This window comes from Lathyrus oleraceus, chromosome 7 (assembly GCF_024323335.1).
Source record: "Lathyrus oleraceus cultivar Zhongwan6 chromosome 7, CAAS_Psat_ZW6_1.0, whole genome shotgun sequence".
NCBI classification, from domain to species: domain Eukaryota; kingdom Viridiplantae; phylum Streptophyta; class Magnoliopsida; order Fabales; family Fabaceae; genus Lathyrus; species Lathyrus oleraceus.
This window is the reverse complement of record NC_066585.1, coordinates 248,922,108-248,938,671: the sequence shown is the minus strand read 5'-3', so window position 1 is coordinate 248,938,671 and position 16,564 is coordinate 248,922,108. Positions and strand designations below refer to the sequence as shown.

The 16,564-nt window shown below is 35.1% G+C and overlaps 1 protein-coding gene across 2 annotated transcripts; it reads left to right on the top strand.

The window, feature by feature from the left end:
- Positions 1–751: 751 nt before the first annotated feature.
- On the top strand, positions 752–2,428 carry LOC127106154 (PLASMODESMATA CALLOSE-BINDING PROTEIN 5). 2 transcript variants are annotated; one of them, XM_051043445.1, is made up of 3 exons: positions 752–1,333; positions 1,523–1,550; positions 2,012–2,428. In XM_051043445.1, the coding sequence occupies exons 1-3, from the start codon at positions 985–987 to the stop codon at positions 2,172–2,174; spliced, it is 540 nt and encodes a 179-aa protein (XP_050899402.1). In that variant the 5' UTR covers positions 752–984; the 3' UTR covers positions 2,175–2,428. The 2 variants fall into 2 exon arrangements, with proteins under 2 accessions (XP_050899402.1, XP_050899401.1); XM_051043444.1 differs by having other exon boundaries at positions 2,009–2,428.
- Positions 2,429–16,564: the final 14,136 nt, after the last annotated feature.

Below are 16,564 nucleotides of genomic sequence, written 5' to 3'. Positions count from 1 at the left end.
TCCAAAAGCCTAACTCACATAATTTTTTTTGTAACAAAAAAATTATATATTACCTATACTTGAAATTGTTTAGGTTACTAAATAATCTCACGTTACTTGAGAATCAAGACTAAGACCAATTTATATACAAAACTCACACTCCTCGATTCAATTAGATGTATTTTTAAAAGTAAAAATTTATGACAAATTTTTACATAAAAAATAAACAATATAACGTAATCACAATTACACAAACTTAAGGTTGATTATAATAAATATAAAAATGATGTAAGTTTTAATCAAATCATTTAACACACAACATATTTAATAAAAAAACCATGTTAGAATAAAAATATTATTCTTAAAATATTCAGGCCGTATACGTGTCTAATAACTATTTGTCAATAAGTGTAACTTTTGTTTTGTAACGAGATTAAACAATTAAAATATTAGCATATAGAAAAGTAGGTCACTCAACAAAATTCTTGTGGGGGCAAGTGCCCATAATTTCAACATGTACAACTGCTCCTGCTAATAATTGTGGGGATGTTATGGCTATCCTGGGTTTAGTAAAAAGTCTACTTATAAAAAGATTTATATTGAAAAAATAAAATAATTAATTTTATATTTTTATTAAAATTAATATATAATTTTTAAAATAATATCCTTTTTATTTGATTTTTAACAATATTTTTAATTATAAATTTTTAAAAATAATTATATGCATTTTCATATTTTAAAGACTATTAACTCACATGATTTATGAAAAAAAAATTGATTTACTAAAGTAGAAGAAAAGTATAGGTTTTTCAAAACAAAAACAGAAAAGGGAGAAAATAGAAAGAAGAATGTAAGACAAGGTTGATCCAGATCCGTAGTGTGTAACAGTTGTTTCAGTTGCAAAACACTTTTCATCTTCACTCTTCAAAGTTTCAAACACACTCTCTCTTTTTCTGCGCCTCTTCCATTTCTCTCTTCAACAAACAAACAAACTCAGTTACCACCATGCCCACAAGAGAAACCTTCATTTTTTCGTGGCATTTCCCCCTCTTTCTTCTTCTTATCCTTTCTCCGTTTTGCGGCGGCTCCGGTGGCGGCGACGCTACAAAACAGGAGCTATGGTGCGTGGCCAAAAACAACGCGGAGGATGCCGCTTTGCAGTCGGCACTGGACTGGGCATGTGGTGCCGGTGGAGCAGATTGCCGACCAATCCAGAACGGAGGACCGTGCTACGATGTTAACAGTGTGCAGAATACGGCGTCGTTTGCTTTCAATGATTATTTTCTCAAGAACGGTTTGACTGATGATAGCTGCAATTTCAGTAACAATGCTGCTGTTACTTCCTTGGACCCTAGTCAGTCATTTCCCTCTCTCTCTCTCTCTGCTTTATTCTTGTTTTGTTTTTTATTTGGGGATTTCTGAAATGCATGCAATGTAGCTGTTAAGGATGAATAAAAATTGTGTCTTTGAGGGTTTCCGGAAGATTTTTTTATTTGTTTTATTCTGCAGAATTTTTACTCTATTCTGGGTTTTTGATTTTCAGGTCATGATAAATGCAAGTTCCCATCTGGGTAAGTGCTTTGTAATTTAGGTTTTCTTAAATTAATTTAGGTAATCTTTTAATAATGTTGTAAAATTGACTTTTAGGGTGTTTTGTTTGAGTGAGTTGATCTATGATTGAGGCTATTTTAGATGGAAATTGATTTAAAGTAATGAATGCATCTCTATATCTGCGGTGAGTTTAGCAGAAGAATCACTCTTGAGCTACTGATATTTTGCAAAAAATCACAATGTCACATGAATATATTGAATTGTGTTGATTGGTTTTTATTGACTTGTAAATTTTCTTTCATGGCAAAATCAGCAAATGTAGTCTGTTATTGGACAACAAAACACAAGCTGATACTGATACATGTTGTGAATTAAGCTGACATTTTAAGTTTAATATAATGGAACTTCAAGGTTTGGATCTTAGTGTATGGAGATTGTTGATTGTGAATGTTTAACCGGAGTCCCATTTTTTGTGAAGCAGTTTGGCAGTGATCAATGGAAGTTCTACTGAATCAACACCATCACATTCTACTGGATTGGGACCTAGTGGAAATGTGAGCGGATGCAGTAAAGCTTCTTGGAGGTGGTGGTTTTGGCTCTCGGGCACTACTCATTTGCTGCTCATGGTTTCACTTTATGCATAATAGCAGCAGGTGAAAATAGGCCATGATTGGATGAAGGAATGGCAAGAGAAAAAAAAGCATTCCTCATAGTTCAGGCTGCACAGGTTAGAAATTTTAGGAATATCAAACCGAATGTTACTATCAATGTAGAGCGGAAGTGATGAATATAATGCTTCTGTTTTTGAATATGTATCTTTGCTGGTCTGTTTGAAATTAAAGTAGACCAAATTTGAAAGAGATTTGTGCTTGGTTGCAATTACAGTTTTTGTCAAATCTGTAGCTTTTCTGGTCTGTTTTCAGGTAAGTGTTTTTATATATGCTACAGTATTTCTATAAGAAAAGATAAAATAAAGTCAAGCGGTTAGATACAAGCTACAAGTTGTTTTTAGAAGTATTGCTTCTCCCCAGGCATTAGTTTTGAAATTAAAGTAGTCCAATTTGCAGGAGAATTGTGCTTGGTTACTACCATTTTTGTTAATCTTGAAGATTTGGCTTGAGTCATTGCATCTTTAACAAAAGGAAGTTCATTCTTAGTTTCCATAATGCAGTAAATCCATGTTAGTATATCACATGATCTGATCTGATTGGTACACAAAACTTTGCTGGTGTAGATATGTCATGCGATTTAGTGAGCAGTGACAGACCAGCACTCGTGGCCAAACAATTTTCACGGGCCTAATTTACTGTAGTAATTTACGAAGAATATGAATAACCTATGGTTCAAAATCAAATGATTTGGATTTTGAAAAAGAAATTTTTTCCTCCCCTATGTTCTTAAATATCTCTCAGGTTTTGGAATTTACCTTTGTCTGAATCACAGTCTGAATGACAAAAATTCTGATACTATTTTAAATTGTATATGTTGGGTAATTCAGATCTGCAAAATCATAAACAATACCAGAAAGAAAAAGAACAGGATCATAAATAAAAAAAATTATTTTAAAAATTGTGTATTGAATTTTGTTATTTTTTTAAGACAAATTTTCTATTTATAGGCTTGTTAACATGTGCCATTCCCTTAGGGTAAGGGCAAAATAATGTTGAAGTTCAACAAAATATCTTTGCATGTATAAAACATATTTAGTTTACTAATCCTCTTTTACTAATTGTTGCTAACATCCGTTGCATAATCAACATTTATGCGTATCTTTTAGCTACCACAGTTTTAGGTTCTCCATCAAGTTTATTATACTCACTCTTGCAAAATATAGAAAAACTCATGCTTCTGATTTCCTTTAGCGTTTTTGTCCCCATGGTGTAGTAGGTTGTAATGAACAACAGTCTTTTAGAGTGTTTGGAACAAATATAGGCAGTTCAATGGATAGTTGTGTAGAGAGTAAGGAGAGCAAATCCAGGAGGACGAGTTTGAATCTACGGGATCTCTCTTATTTATTTTTAAAGGAAGAAATTTCAGCTACTAAACTATTAAAAAAATTGCTTTACTTGCACAAATGATTTTGAACAACGTATTCAATACATTTGACTCAATGATTTGAGTGTGAATGATCGTTGTAATTAAAAAAATGTTTTACTAAACTTAAATATGTTCAATAAAACTAGAATTGTTTTTAAAAAAAAAATATAACTTCTCAATATTATAAAAATTGAAGTAGTAAAATAAAGTTGTTTAATGAATTGTAAATACTAATTATTATATTTCACAATTTTATGTTAGAATTTGGTTAATATTTTGTATTTTATTAGTTAATAATGCAGTGAAGTTGGTTAATACGGTATAAGTAAAATAATATATATATATATATATATATATATATATATATATATATATATTATTTTATTTTTGATTATTAATAAATCTTATATTTGTGTTACAGATATGATTTTTTTTTTCTATTTTTTTATAAATAATATTTTTTTTATTTAAAAAAATTGAAAAATAAAAAAACATGTTCACCATATAGATACTGTGAACAACACATAAGTGAATGAATGTATTGATATCATTTGTTGGTTGTCTCATTTCTTGAAAATGACCTTTTTAGTGTTAGGTGTTAGGCCTACACCTCATGCACGAGTAAAAGCAACATTCATCTCCTTGAGTTATTTTCCTTATCTATTCATGTCAACATAATCCTTCATTTTTGAAGGTGCGAGAAACACGGGGGTTGAATTGAGTTTTTGGATTAAATTTTTTTTGTCATCCAATATATCAAACAAAAACGATAAAGATAAAGATATGAACACAAGTATTTTTATCCCGGTTCACCGTTAACTAGGCTACTTCCAGTCAACTAACCTGAGTGATTTTGTGTTAGAAAAAGACTTAATCCAGTAATCCACTATTAGTTGGGGTTTTCGACGTGATGATGTGGATGATGAGTCAACGAATTGAAGACAAGTTGAGTACTGCAAAGAAGGCACTTCGATAGAAGAAAAGAAGTAAGAACGAAAAAGGAAGAAAAAGTTTATGTGGGAATAGAAGAGGGCTTTGACAGGTGAGATGTTTCAACAAAGTTTGTCCCCAAGATCCTGTCGACACCCAAGACTGGCTCTAAGAAGCTAGTTGAAGTCCCTGTATACGATGTGTGATCTAGGGGACTTAGTGAAAATTCATGCAAGATGAAAAGCTATTTCGCTCGACCAGAGGCAGTTGAGGAATAAAATGAGGCTAAATAACTGTCTTTCAGCCTTATCCAAGACAAGAAACGCGTGGAAGCACATCTGGAGACGATTTTGCATGTAGGAAGAACATGGCGAGTGGGGAAGAAAGACCCGTTAAAAAGTAGTTATTTAGTTTTACTATAAATAAAGATTGTAACTTAGGAAAACCCGTGTGTTGAAATTACTGCAGAACTCACTTACTCAAAGTATCAGTGTCAAAGAGAGAAAAAAGTGAATTTGAGTGCAAATGTACGTTCATACACCATTTTATTTATCAAAGTATTTTACTTATATATGTTTTTACTTGCTTTTTTTCCATTACTTAGTCGAAACATAGCAAACATTTTACGTCTTGTTCTTCATTTGTTCTAAGAGCTATTTTTAAAACAAAACTCTTGAGTGTTTATGCAAACACTACACACGATAATCACAACTTTTGCACGTATGTCCTGGGATCAATCTAGTCGATCCCGCGAGTGACCATGTTTGGGAGGACTAGCGGTTGTTTTCCAAATTCACAGGTAAACATCCACCTGATTACAACCACAAAAACTAATCGTCAATGTCTTCTTGAGAGCCTGACCAACCCAGTCGCTCAAGGAAATCAACTAAAAGACAACATGTCTAAGACTTCTTGAGTATTCAGACTAACACTAGTCACTTAAGGACTTAATTCAAGGTTAAGAATAAAGTATTGTGTTTACAATAGTGATTTTCAAATAAGCAGATAGCAGATACAATGAAGATCAAATGAATACACTTAAATTGATATACAATGAAAACTCTAAGCGTTTCTATCTTTTCTTTTCTTTTATGCATATAAGATTTTCCTTTGTTCGTGTGCTTTGTTGCTTCTCTCTTTGAGTTTTGGTGTTGTAGCTTCGGAGAGATGAAGACTCACACACACACACATACATACACACACACACACACTTTCTCTTTCTCTCTCTCTCTCTCTCACACACACACACACACACACTTTCTCTTTCTCTTTCTCTCTCTCTCTCTCTCTCTCTCTCTCTCTCACACACACACACACACACACACACACACTTTTCCATATTTTTTACTCAAAATATATAGACAATAGATTCGTTGAAGGGTATAATAGGATTTGGCCTTAAAGTATCAATTGTATGAATGACACTTCATATGCAACAGTTGAGTGGCGCTTGCAGCGGAGAGTTGGTGATGATAGGACGTGAGAAGATACTATAGTACATAGTGTTGGTGTAAGCCGTATAGGCCAATACTTTTGGTACTTGTATCGAATTATTTATTAATAATAAAAGGCTTTTTTCTTTATTATGTTTGTTTAATAAAGTCCCTAGAATAGATAGTCCGTTTAATGTATCAAGTGTGACTTAATCATGAGATCACATTAAACATAAGGACATTATTCTTAAACTATCCATAGTCGAGCTTTATTGTGAAGTGGGATAACATTAAAGCATTAAGACTATTATGTATATAGACTGATGATCACATCTCATGGATCATGGATAAGGAGTTATCAAGTCTTAAACATAGGTATGAATATTAAGAGTAATATTTATACTGGATTGACCCGCTATGAGAATACTATATAGAATGTTATCTAAAGTGTCATAAGTTATTCTCATGGTGATAATGGTGTATACCACCCTTCGACCTGAAACCACTATGGACCCTAGATGTAGAGTCGAGTGCCTTATTGCTGATCAAACATTGTCCATAACTGGATGACCATAAAGACAGTTGATGGGTACTCCACGAAGCATGCTAAGGGACATGAATGACTTAGATGGAATTTGCCCATCCTGCGTAACGGGATAAATGTCTATGGGCCCAATATTGAAATGGACAAGGATGACACGGTCTATGCCTTGTGTTCAATATAAACATAAGGGCAAAAGGGTAATTGTACACATAAGTATTATCACAAAAGGATTTGTCAGATCACATGATATTTTCGTGTCTTGGGTAGCAGTGATGTGTTTCTAGATACCGCTTACTGTTTATTATGTTAAATACCTGATTTAATATAATTGCCAATGCCGCGAAAACCTACAGGGTCACACACAAAAGAACGGATTGATGAAAGGTAGAGTAACTAAGGAATACCATAATATACAGTGCCCTTAAGTGAATTGTAGAACATCGTAAGGTACAGTGTACTTAAGTAGAATACGAAATATGGTAAGGTACCACGCGCTTAAGTGATTTTGGCATATTATAAGATATGGGCCACATACACTTGAGTGAGCTTTTTAGCTTGCAGCCCATACAAGTGGTTCTATAAATAGAACCCTTGCATAGAAGCATTTGTGCAGTTGCAATTTCGTTTCTCTTTCTCTCTCTCTCTCTCTCTCTCTCTCTCTCTCAAAGCCTTCATTCGTAGCAGCTAGCACTGAGATTGAAGGAATCCATTCGTGTGGACTGAGTAGAGGCGTTGTCATCGTTCAATGTTCGTGATCGCTCTGTAGATCTGCAATAAAGGTTACAATCTCCATAAGAGATAACGATTCTATCACTGATCATGCCCATTCGTAAGGATCATTAAAGGAGAATTTTTAAATTCCGTTGCGTTTTGGATCGCTCTTCTCCTTCAGTGGTATCAGAGCCACTTATGAAACCATGCATCTGATACCTGTTTATTTTCTGCATTTTCTGTATTAATACGATTAAAAGATAAAATGAATCAAAGAATAAACGAGTAATTAAATTTGGCATCATGTGTGTACGATTTGGATGATTGATGTTGACTATGCTTCAAAATCCGACATTAGTATGGTGAAGCAGCGATACATCGATCGTCCATAGGTTATGCAATTGAGATCGATCAAGTTATATATATGATATAAGTAATCCTGATGCAAAATACGGTATATATGATATACTGTTTCTATTTCGTTCATTCAAACACTTAATGGTTAATTTCCTTTGAGCGATCAATGGTCGTTTGCTTCTTGATCCGACATTAGTATGGTGAAGCAATGATGTGTTGATAAATCATGCTGAATCAACAATCGAGATGTCTTTGACGGTCTGAAATTGGTGCTTTAGGGTTAATGACGACACAAGGGTTATGTTGTCAAAGAGTTATGCGATTAGGATTGTGACTGCGCAAGAGTTGTGCCTTAAAGTATCAAGTGTTGATGCGAAAAATGACATCGATTTCAAATGAATTGTTCATTAAAATTTTCGGCGCGGGGCGCTTCCCCCTTGACCCCCGTCCGCTGATCGCTCAGCGGAACCACCGTCCGTTGACCGGGCAGCAGACCCCCGGCTAACTCTACGTAATGTGATTGGTCGCCGAAATTTAATTTGATTTTAATTAATTAAAAGAATTAAAATTAATAATAATAATAATATGTTTATTATTATTGTCTTGTGGTGATCGGTTATGGCCTTAGTTTTCCTTTATTTTGTTTTGGTTTTTTAAAATACGACCTACGTGTCGTGCCTCTCTTTTAATCTCTTAATGTAACTTCTTTTCTCATCTCACTCCCTCGTATGTAAAACAGGTTTCTTTTATGTAATTTAATGTTATGAAGAAAGAAAGGAATTCAATATCAAAGGAGGACAACCTTGAAGATCTTGCTTGAAGAAGCTTAGATCGTTATTAGGTTAGCTTAGGTTCTCTCATTAGCTTGGGAGAACAATTGCGCTAGGGGCCATAATTGTTTCATTATGTATGTTGATGTATGTGAATGCATGTTGATGCATGTGAGAGACGATTTATATGATAAATAAGCCGGTGAGATCAGAATAATTGCAAATTCTCTCAAATTAAATATTAAGTTTATGCTTTCCAAGTTTTAGCACTCATCAAGACTAGTATCGGATAATGTAGGTTTCGCCTACGCGAGGTGCATGTTCTATATTATTAAGGTGCGATGGGATAATTGTAATATCCAATTACTAAAATAATGGGTCAAACTTAACTAAACAAATTATAATAAGATTATATATGTTTAGAAGCAAGAGTTGGAAATGATCCATGTGATGGATTGGAATAAGGAGTTATTCACCCAACTAAAATATTCGAGAGTTGTATTAGATACAATTGAAAGGAGTTCATACCTAAATAACCTAGTTTTGTGTAATCCGCCTACGCGGACTTAAAACAAAGTGAAATATGGATCTCGACCCACTAGAAAATCTTCCAACGGGATTTTCCGAATCAAATGGTGAGGGTCATTTGTTTTGAGTAAAATAGTGGGAGCATATTTAATTAAAGGCCTAATTAAATATGTTATTGATACTTATATTTTCATTATTTTCATGTAGATTACCATGACAACAAACACCTCTAACAACATTTTGCGATCAATCCTTGACAAGGAAAAATTGTCAGGGACAAATTTTCTGGATTGGCACCGAAATCTGAGGATTGTCCTCAAACATGATAGAAAGCTATATGTCTTGGAGAAACCTGTTCCTGGAGAGGAACCTCCTAGTTTTGCACCTAAGGTAGAAAGAGATGCTTATAAGAAGCATGTCGATGATGCCAATGAAACTGCTTGTCTCATGCTAGCTACCATGAACTCAGAGTTGCAAAAGCAACATGAGAACATGGCAACGTTCGATATGATCGAACACCTGAAGATGCTCTATCAAGAGCAAGCAAGGCATGAAAGGTTTGAAGTTTCAAAAGCCCTTTTTCAAGGCAAGTTAGCTTAGGGAGCCCCTGTAGGTCCCCATGTCCTCAAGATGATTGGGTATGTGGAGAACCTCGAGAGGTTGGGTTTTCCCCTCGGAAAGGAACTTGCGACTGATTTGATCTTGCAATCATTTCCAGATAGATTAAGTCAATTTGTCCTAAATTTCAATATGAATGATATGGACAAATCTCTTTCTGAACTGCTAGCCATGTTAAGAACTGCTGAGCAGAATCTGAAGTCAAAAGGGAAGTCCATTCTGATGATCGGAAATGGAAAGAGACAGAAAAAAATACCCACCAAGCAGGGTGATAAAGGGAAAGGCAAGGAAGTTGCCAAACCCAAACCCACTGTTGCTGCTTTGAAGCCTAGTGGAGGCATAACAAAGGAAGGCACCTGCTTCCATTGCGGTAAGACCGGACACTGGAAGATAAACTGCCCAAAGTACCTGGAAGATAAAAAGAATGGAGTAAAGACTTCAACTTCAAGTATTTTTGTTATTGAAATTAATTTATCTACTTCTGCATCATGGGTATTAGATACTGGATGCGGTTCTCACATTTGTACCAATGTGCAGGGGCTAAAAAGGAGTAGAGATTTGGCAAAAGGTGAAGTTGACCTATGAGTTTGCAATGGAGCAAAGGTTCATGCTTTAGCCGTAGGAACTTATGTATTGACTTTACCTAGTGGTTTAATAATTCAGTTAGAGAACTGTTATTATGTACCTGCAATTAGCAGGAATATTATTTTCGTTTCTTGTTTGGACAAGTTTGGTTTTTCATTTATAATAAAGAACAATTGTTGCTCAATTTATTTGAATGATATATTCTATGCTGCTGCACAAATGAACAATGGACTATATGTCCTTGATCTTGAAATGCCTATTTATAACATTAATACTAAAAGGATGAAACCTAATGAGTTAAATCCAACTTACCTTTGGCATTGTCGATTAGGCCACATAAATGAGAAACACATTTCCAAACTCCATAAAGATGGACTCTTGGACTCTTTTGATTATGAATCATATGAGACATGCAGATCTTGTTTAATTGGAAAGATGACAAAGTCTCCATTCACAGGAAAAGGTGAAAGAGCTAATGATCTTTTGGCCCTCATACATACTTATGTATGTGGACCACTGAACATACCGGCCAGAGGAGGTTTTCAGTACTTCATCACATTTACTGATGATTTCAGTAGATATGGTTATGTGTATTTAATGAAACACAAATCAGAGTCCTTTGAAAAGTTCAAGGAATTCAAGAATGAAGTACAAAACCAACTAGGTAAGAATATTAAAACTCTTCGATCAGATCGAGGTGGTGAGTATTTAAGCCTAGAGTTTGATGACCATCTGAAAGAGTGTGGGATCTTATCCCAACTTACTCCTCCTGGAACACCCCAATGGAATGGTGTATCTGAGAGAAGAAATCGATCCCTGTTAGACATGGTCCAATCTATGATGAGTCACGCCGATCTTCCAAACTCCTTTTGGGGACATGTTCTATTGACAACAACTTACACACTTAACCGTGTTCCATCCAAAAAGGTTGAGAAGACACCATGTGAGATATGGAGTGGTAAAAAACCACATATGTCTTACATGAAGATTTGGGGTTGCGAAGTTTATGTGAAACGACAAATTTCAACTAAGCTTGAGCCCAAGTCTGACAAATGCTTATTTATGGGGTATCCTAAAGAAACAAGAGGGTATTACTTCTACAATCCTTCTGAGGGCAAAGTGTTTGTCGCTCGAACTGGAGTTTTCCTAGAAAAGGATTTTATTTCCAAAGGAATCAGTGGGAGGAAAGTAGAGCTTGAAGAAATTCAAGAATCACAAAGCATCAATACACCTATGAAGGAATTAGAGCAGGAAACACAAGTAGTTGTGGAAGAGCAACCTGCTCAAGTAGAACAAGACCAGCGTAGGTCAAGCAGGATACGTCACCAACCTGAGAGATATGGATATCTCATAACTGATCAAGGTGATGTATTACTCATGGATCAAGATGAGCCTGTGACCTACCAAGAGGCCATAACTGGTCCCGAGTCTGAGAAGTGGGTAGAAGCCATGAAATCTGAAATGGATTCCATGTACACAAACCATGTTTGGACCTTGGTAGAGCCTCCTGTAGGAGTTAACCCTATAGGATACAAGTGGGTCAAAAAGACGACTGACATGGATGGTAAGGTACATACCTATAAGGCAAGACTGGTTGCAAAAGGATATAAACAAATTCATGGGGTTGACTATGATGAAACCTTTTCACCAGTTGCAATGCTTAAATATGTTCGGATTTTACTTGCTATTGCTGCATATCATGATTATGAAATATGGCAGATGGATGTCAAAATTGCTTTCCTTAATGAGAATCTTCTTGAGGATGTGTACATGACACAGCCTGGAGGGTTTGACATACCAGAAGAAGCCCAAAAGATATGTAAGTTAAAAAGATCAATCTATGGATTGAAGCAAGCTTCCAGAAGCTGGAATCTTCGTTTTGATGAAACAGTAAAACAATTTGGATTCATCAAGAACAAAGATGAGCCTTGTGTCTACAAGAAGGTTAGTGGGAGCATGATCGTTTTCCTGGTATTATATTTAGATGACATATTACTCATTGGAAACGATGTCCCTACCCTACAACAAGTAAAGTCTTAGTTGGGGAAATGTTTTTCTATGAAGGACCTAGGTGAAGCAGCCTATATATTAGGAATCAGAATTTATAGAGATAAATCACAAAAACTGCTTGGCCTAAGTCAGAGTACATACATAGACAAAGTGCTGATACGCTTTAATATGCATGATTCCAAGAAAGGATTCATACTTATGCAACATGGTCTGTGTCTATCAAAAACATAATCCCCTTCAACTAAGGAAGAAAAGGATTGCATGAATAAGATTCCATATGCATCTGCAATAGGATCTATCATGTATGCCATGTTATGTACTCGACCAGATGTCTCGTATGCTTTAAGTGCAACGAGTAGGTACCAATCTGATCCTGGTGATGCTCATTGGATAGCTGTCAAGAATATCCTTAAGTATTTGAGAAGGACTAAAGACTCATTCTTGATATATGGAGGTCAGAAAGAGCTGGCTATAATTGGATACACCGATGCTAGTTTCTAGACAGATAAGGATGACTTTAGATCACAATCTGGTTATGTGTTTTGCTTAAACGGTGGCGCTGTGAGCTGGAAAAGTTCAAAGCAAGACACAGTTGCTGATTCTACAACCGAGGCCGAGTATATTACTGCCTCAAGTGCAGCAAAGGAAGTTGTTTGGATCAAAAAGTTCATTAGTGAACTTGGCATAAATCCTAGCATTGTGGATCCCATTGGTCTCTATTGTGATAACAATGGTGCCATGGCACAAGCTAAGGAGCCTAGATCTCACCAACGATCCAAACACATACTTAGGCGTTATCACCTCATTCGAGAGATAATAGATAGAGAAGATGTGAAAATATGTAGAGTACCTACACTTGACAATATTGTTGACCCACTGACAAAGCCTCTTGCGCAGTAGAAGCATGATGACCATACTAGATCTATGGGTATTAGAGGTATGCCTGATTGGCTATAGTGCTAGTGGGAGATTGTTGGTGTAAGCCCTAGAGGCCAATACTTTTGGTACTTTTATCGAATTATTTATTAATAATAAAAGGCTTTTTCTTTATTATGTTTGTCTAATAAAGTCCCTAGAATAGATAGTCCGTTCAATGTATCAAATGTGACTTAATCATGAGATCACATTAAACATAAGGACACTCTTCTTAAAGTATCCATAGTTGAGCTTTATTGTGAAGTGGGATAACATTAAAGCATTAAGACTATTATGTATATAAACTGATAATCACATCTCATTAATCATGGATAAGGAGTTATCAAGTCTTAAACATAGGTATGAATATTAAGAGTAATATTTATACTGGATTGACCCTCTATGAGAATACTATATAGAATGTTATGCAAAGTGTCATAAGTTATTCTCATGGTGATAATGATGTATACCACCCTTCGACCTGAAACCACTATGGACCCTAGATGTAGAGTCGAGTGCCTTATTGCTGATCAAAAATTGCCCGTAACTGGATGACCATAAAGACAGTTGATGGGTACTCCACGAAGCATGCTAAGGGACATGAGTGACCTAGATGGAATTTGTCCATCCTGCGTAACGGGATAAATGTATATGGGCCTAATGTTGAATTGGACAAGGATGACACGGTCTAAGCCTTGTGTTCAATATATACATAAGGGCAAAAGGGTAATTGTACACATAAGTATTATCACAAAAGGATTTGTCATATCACATGACATTTTCGTGTCTTGGGTAGCAGTGATGTGTTGCTAGATACCGCTTACTGTTTATTATGTTAAATACCTGATTTAATATAATTGCCAATGCCGCGAAAACCTATAGGGTCACACACAAAAGGACGGATTGATGAGCGGTAGAGTAACTAAGGAATACCGTAATGTACAGTGCCCTTAAGTGAATTGTAGAACATCGTAAGGTATGGTGTACTTAAGTAGAATATGAAATATGGTAAGGTACCACGCGCTTAAGTGATTTTGGCATATTATAAGATATGGGCCACATACACTTGAGTGGGCTTTTTAGCTTGCAGCCCACACAAGTGGTTCTATAAATAGAACCCTTGTGTAGAAGCATTTGTGTAGTTGCAATTTCGTTTCTCTCTCTCTCTCTCTCTCTCTCTCTCTCTCTCTCTCTCTCTCTCTCTCTCACTCACTCAAAGCCTTCACTCGTAGCAGCTAGCACTGAGATTGAAGGAATTCGTTCGTGTGGACTGAGTAGAGGCGTTGTCATCGTTCAACGTTCGTGATCGCTTCGTTGATCTGCATCAAAGGTTACCATCGCCATAAGAGGTAACGATTCTACCACTGATCATGCCCATTCGTAAGGATCATTAAAGGAGAATTTTTAAATTCTGCTGCGTTTTGGATCGCTCTTCTCCTTCACATAGTACAGTTTTTTGAAGATATGACATGTCCGTCTTTTTAAGTGTATATATTTTTAATTGTACTTTCTTTGAATATATTTTCTTGTCATAATCAGAGGCTTCATATGAGAGATGAAGTGAAGCTTGATCAGAGTCCAGATTATAGATGATGTAGACTACAAAGTCTATTCGAAGTGAGGCTTGAAAGTATCAGAGTCCAAAGTAATTCTGAATAAGAAATACATAAGCATTTACTGGTTTGTTCAGATGCTTAAACTGTTTAGAAGTATATATATTTTGTTCCTTGGCTTTTATTCAAAGACTTCTAATATGATTTGATGAAGCTTGAGTAGAGTTCAGAGGCTTGGTCTATCAGTCTTTTGTCAGAACCATTATGAATAATTCCTTGCAAGAGTGTTGGCTTTGATAAACCCGAACCTTGACTTAGCTTTAAACACACTTTTGTATTCTTCCTTTTGTTCAGAGTGTGTCTTCACTTTAAAATCTACTATCATTTTTCTTCAGACTTCGTTTGCATTCAGATTTGACTTCTTTAGAGTCTGAATCTGTTTTCTTTTATCTGTGCCCTTCAAAAATATAGTTAGAGTATACAATTATTCTCTACACTTTATTATCATAAAAACTTAAGGATAGTTGTAGAACCAAACTTGTTCCGACAATTTTATCCTTGCTAGTTCTCCCAAACCATAAGGAAACTCGAAAGTACACTTCACATTGTCTAGAGATTTAAATCTAGATGCACAAAATGCTAAGAAAATATCATAATACAACAAATATCTTCATCAGAAACACATCTAAATCAAGTAAACATTTGTCAAAATTAAAACCTCTATACACACCTTTTGACAATTGAAAGGAGTGATATGTCATTTGGACCTCCTGGAAAACCATCTGGTGCAACAACATTATGAGTATAAATGAAAGAGAGTAGCGGTTGCATCATCATGGGTTAAATATACATGACCACAGGAACACAATCCCTCACCAGCACGAGAAGTTTCTCCAACTACTCACGAGGATTTAGTTTTCTTCCTCTGGATTGAAGCATGTTGAGACAAATGACCACGTATTTATCTTTGTTGTTCGTCATATATTTTTCTATAATCAAACAAGATAAGACATATCATAATCACAATATTAGTGTACACTTTAAAAATCAATAAACATAATGATAGACAATATGATAAGTAATTTGGATTTTGTTATCCATATACATGATTTGGATTTTGTTATTCGTATATATGGTTCAAATTTTTAAATTCAGATCTATAAACTCAGAACAGAAACACACCATGCATGAACCATAGCCCTCAAATGACTTAGATTCAAACCAAAATTAAGTAGGAGAAACAATGCATTACATTTGTATTGGATGAAACTTAATGTAGTTTAACTAGAATGTATTATAGAATTGCATTACATGCATCAAAATTAAAATAAATAAATTAAAACTTACTATATGTGACAGGTAAAGGTGCTTGTCTTGAATGTAATGGAGTAGAAGTTGACGAAGTTGCTTATCTTGAATGAACAAGACTAGAAATTGAGAGGATGGTTGGAAAAAAAAATGAAGAATCTAGATTTTTGAGAGGGTTGTTTGTGTTTTTAGAACTGATTTCAAATGTAAGAGAATGGATGAGGTAAAAATCAGTCGTGTAAGTTAAATGAGTGTGTTTGGATTCAAATGTCGTTAGGGGGAACTCAGAGTCCAAACTTCGGACATATTTTTACTTGCATGGGTACGTTTTTGATGAAGTGGTTTGTTTTATTGTGGTGCGTCCAAATTTCAAATTCCAAACAAGAATAAAGAGGTAAAATCAGTTTTAACTAGGATATGAGAGAATTAGTAAGGATGCAATGAGCAACCCCCAAATCCTTAAAGTTCTTGTTTAGCTGTCATATAAAATCAAGATAAATAGAAGACCAATACTAAACATCCTTGTCAACTAGTTAAGTAATAACAAGATATTCACATTTATAGTCTTTGACAATATCAACAATATTTTCAATAAATGAACGTAGAAGAAGACATTTCATGAAGGTGAATAAGTTTGTGATGCACTTGATTAGGTGACTAATTAGATAGATATGCACTCCTTTTTTTTTTTTGACAAGGTGACTTTGATTGTGAAATCATAGTAGACATATCTTG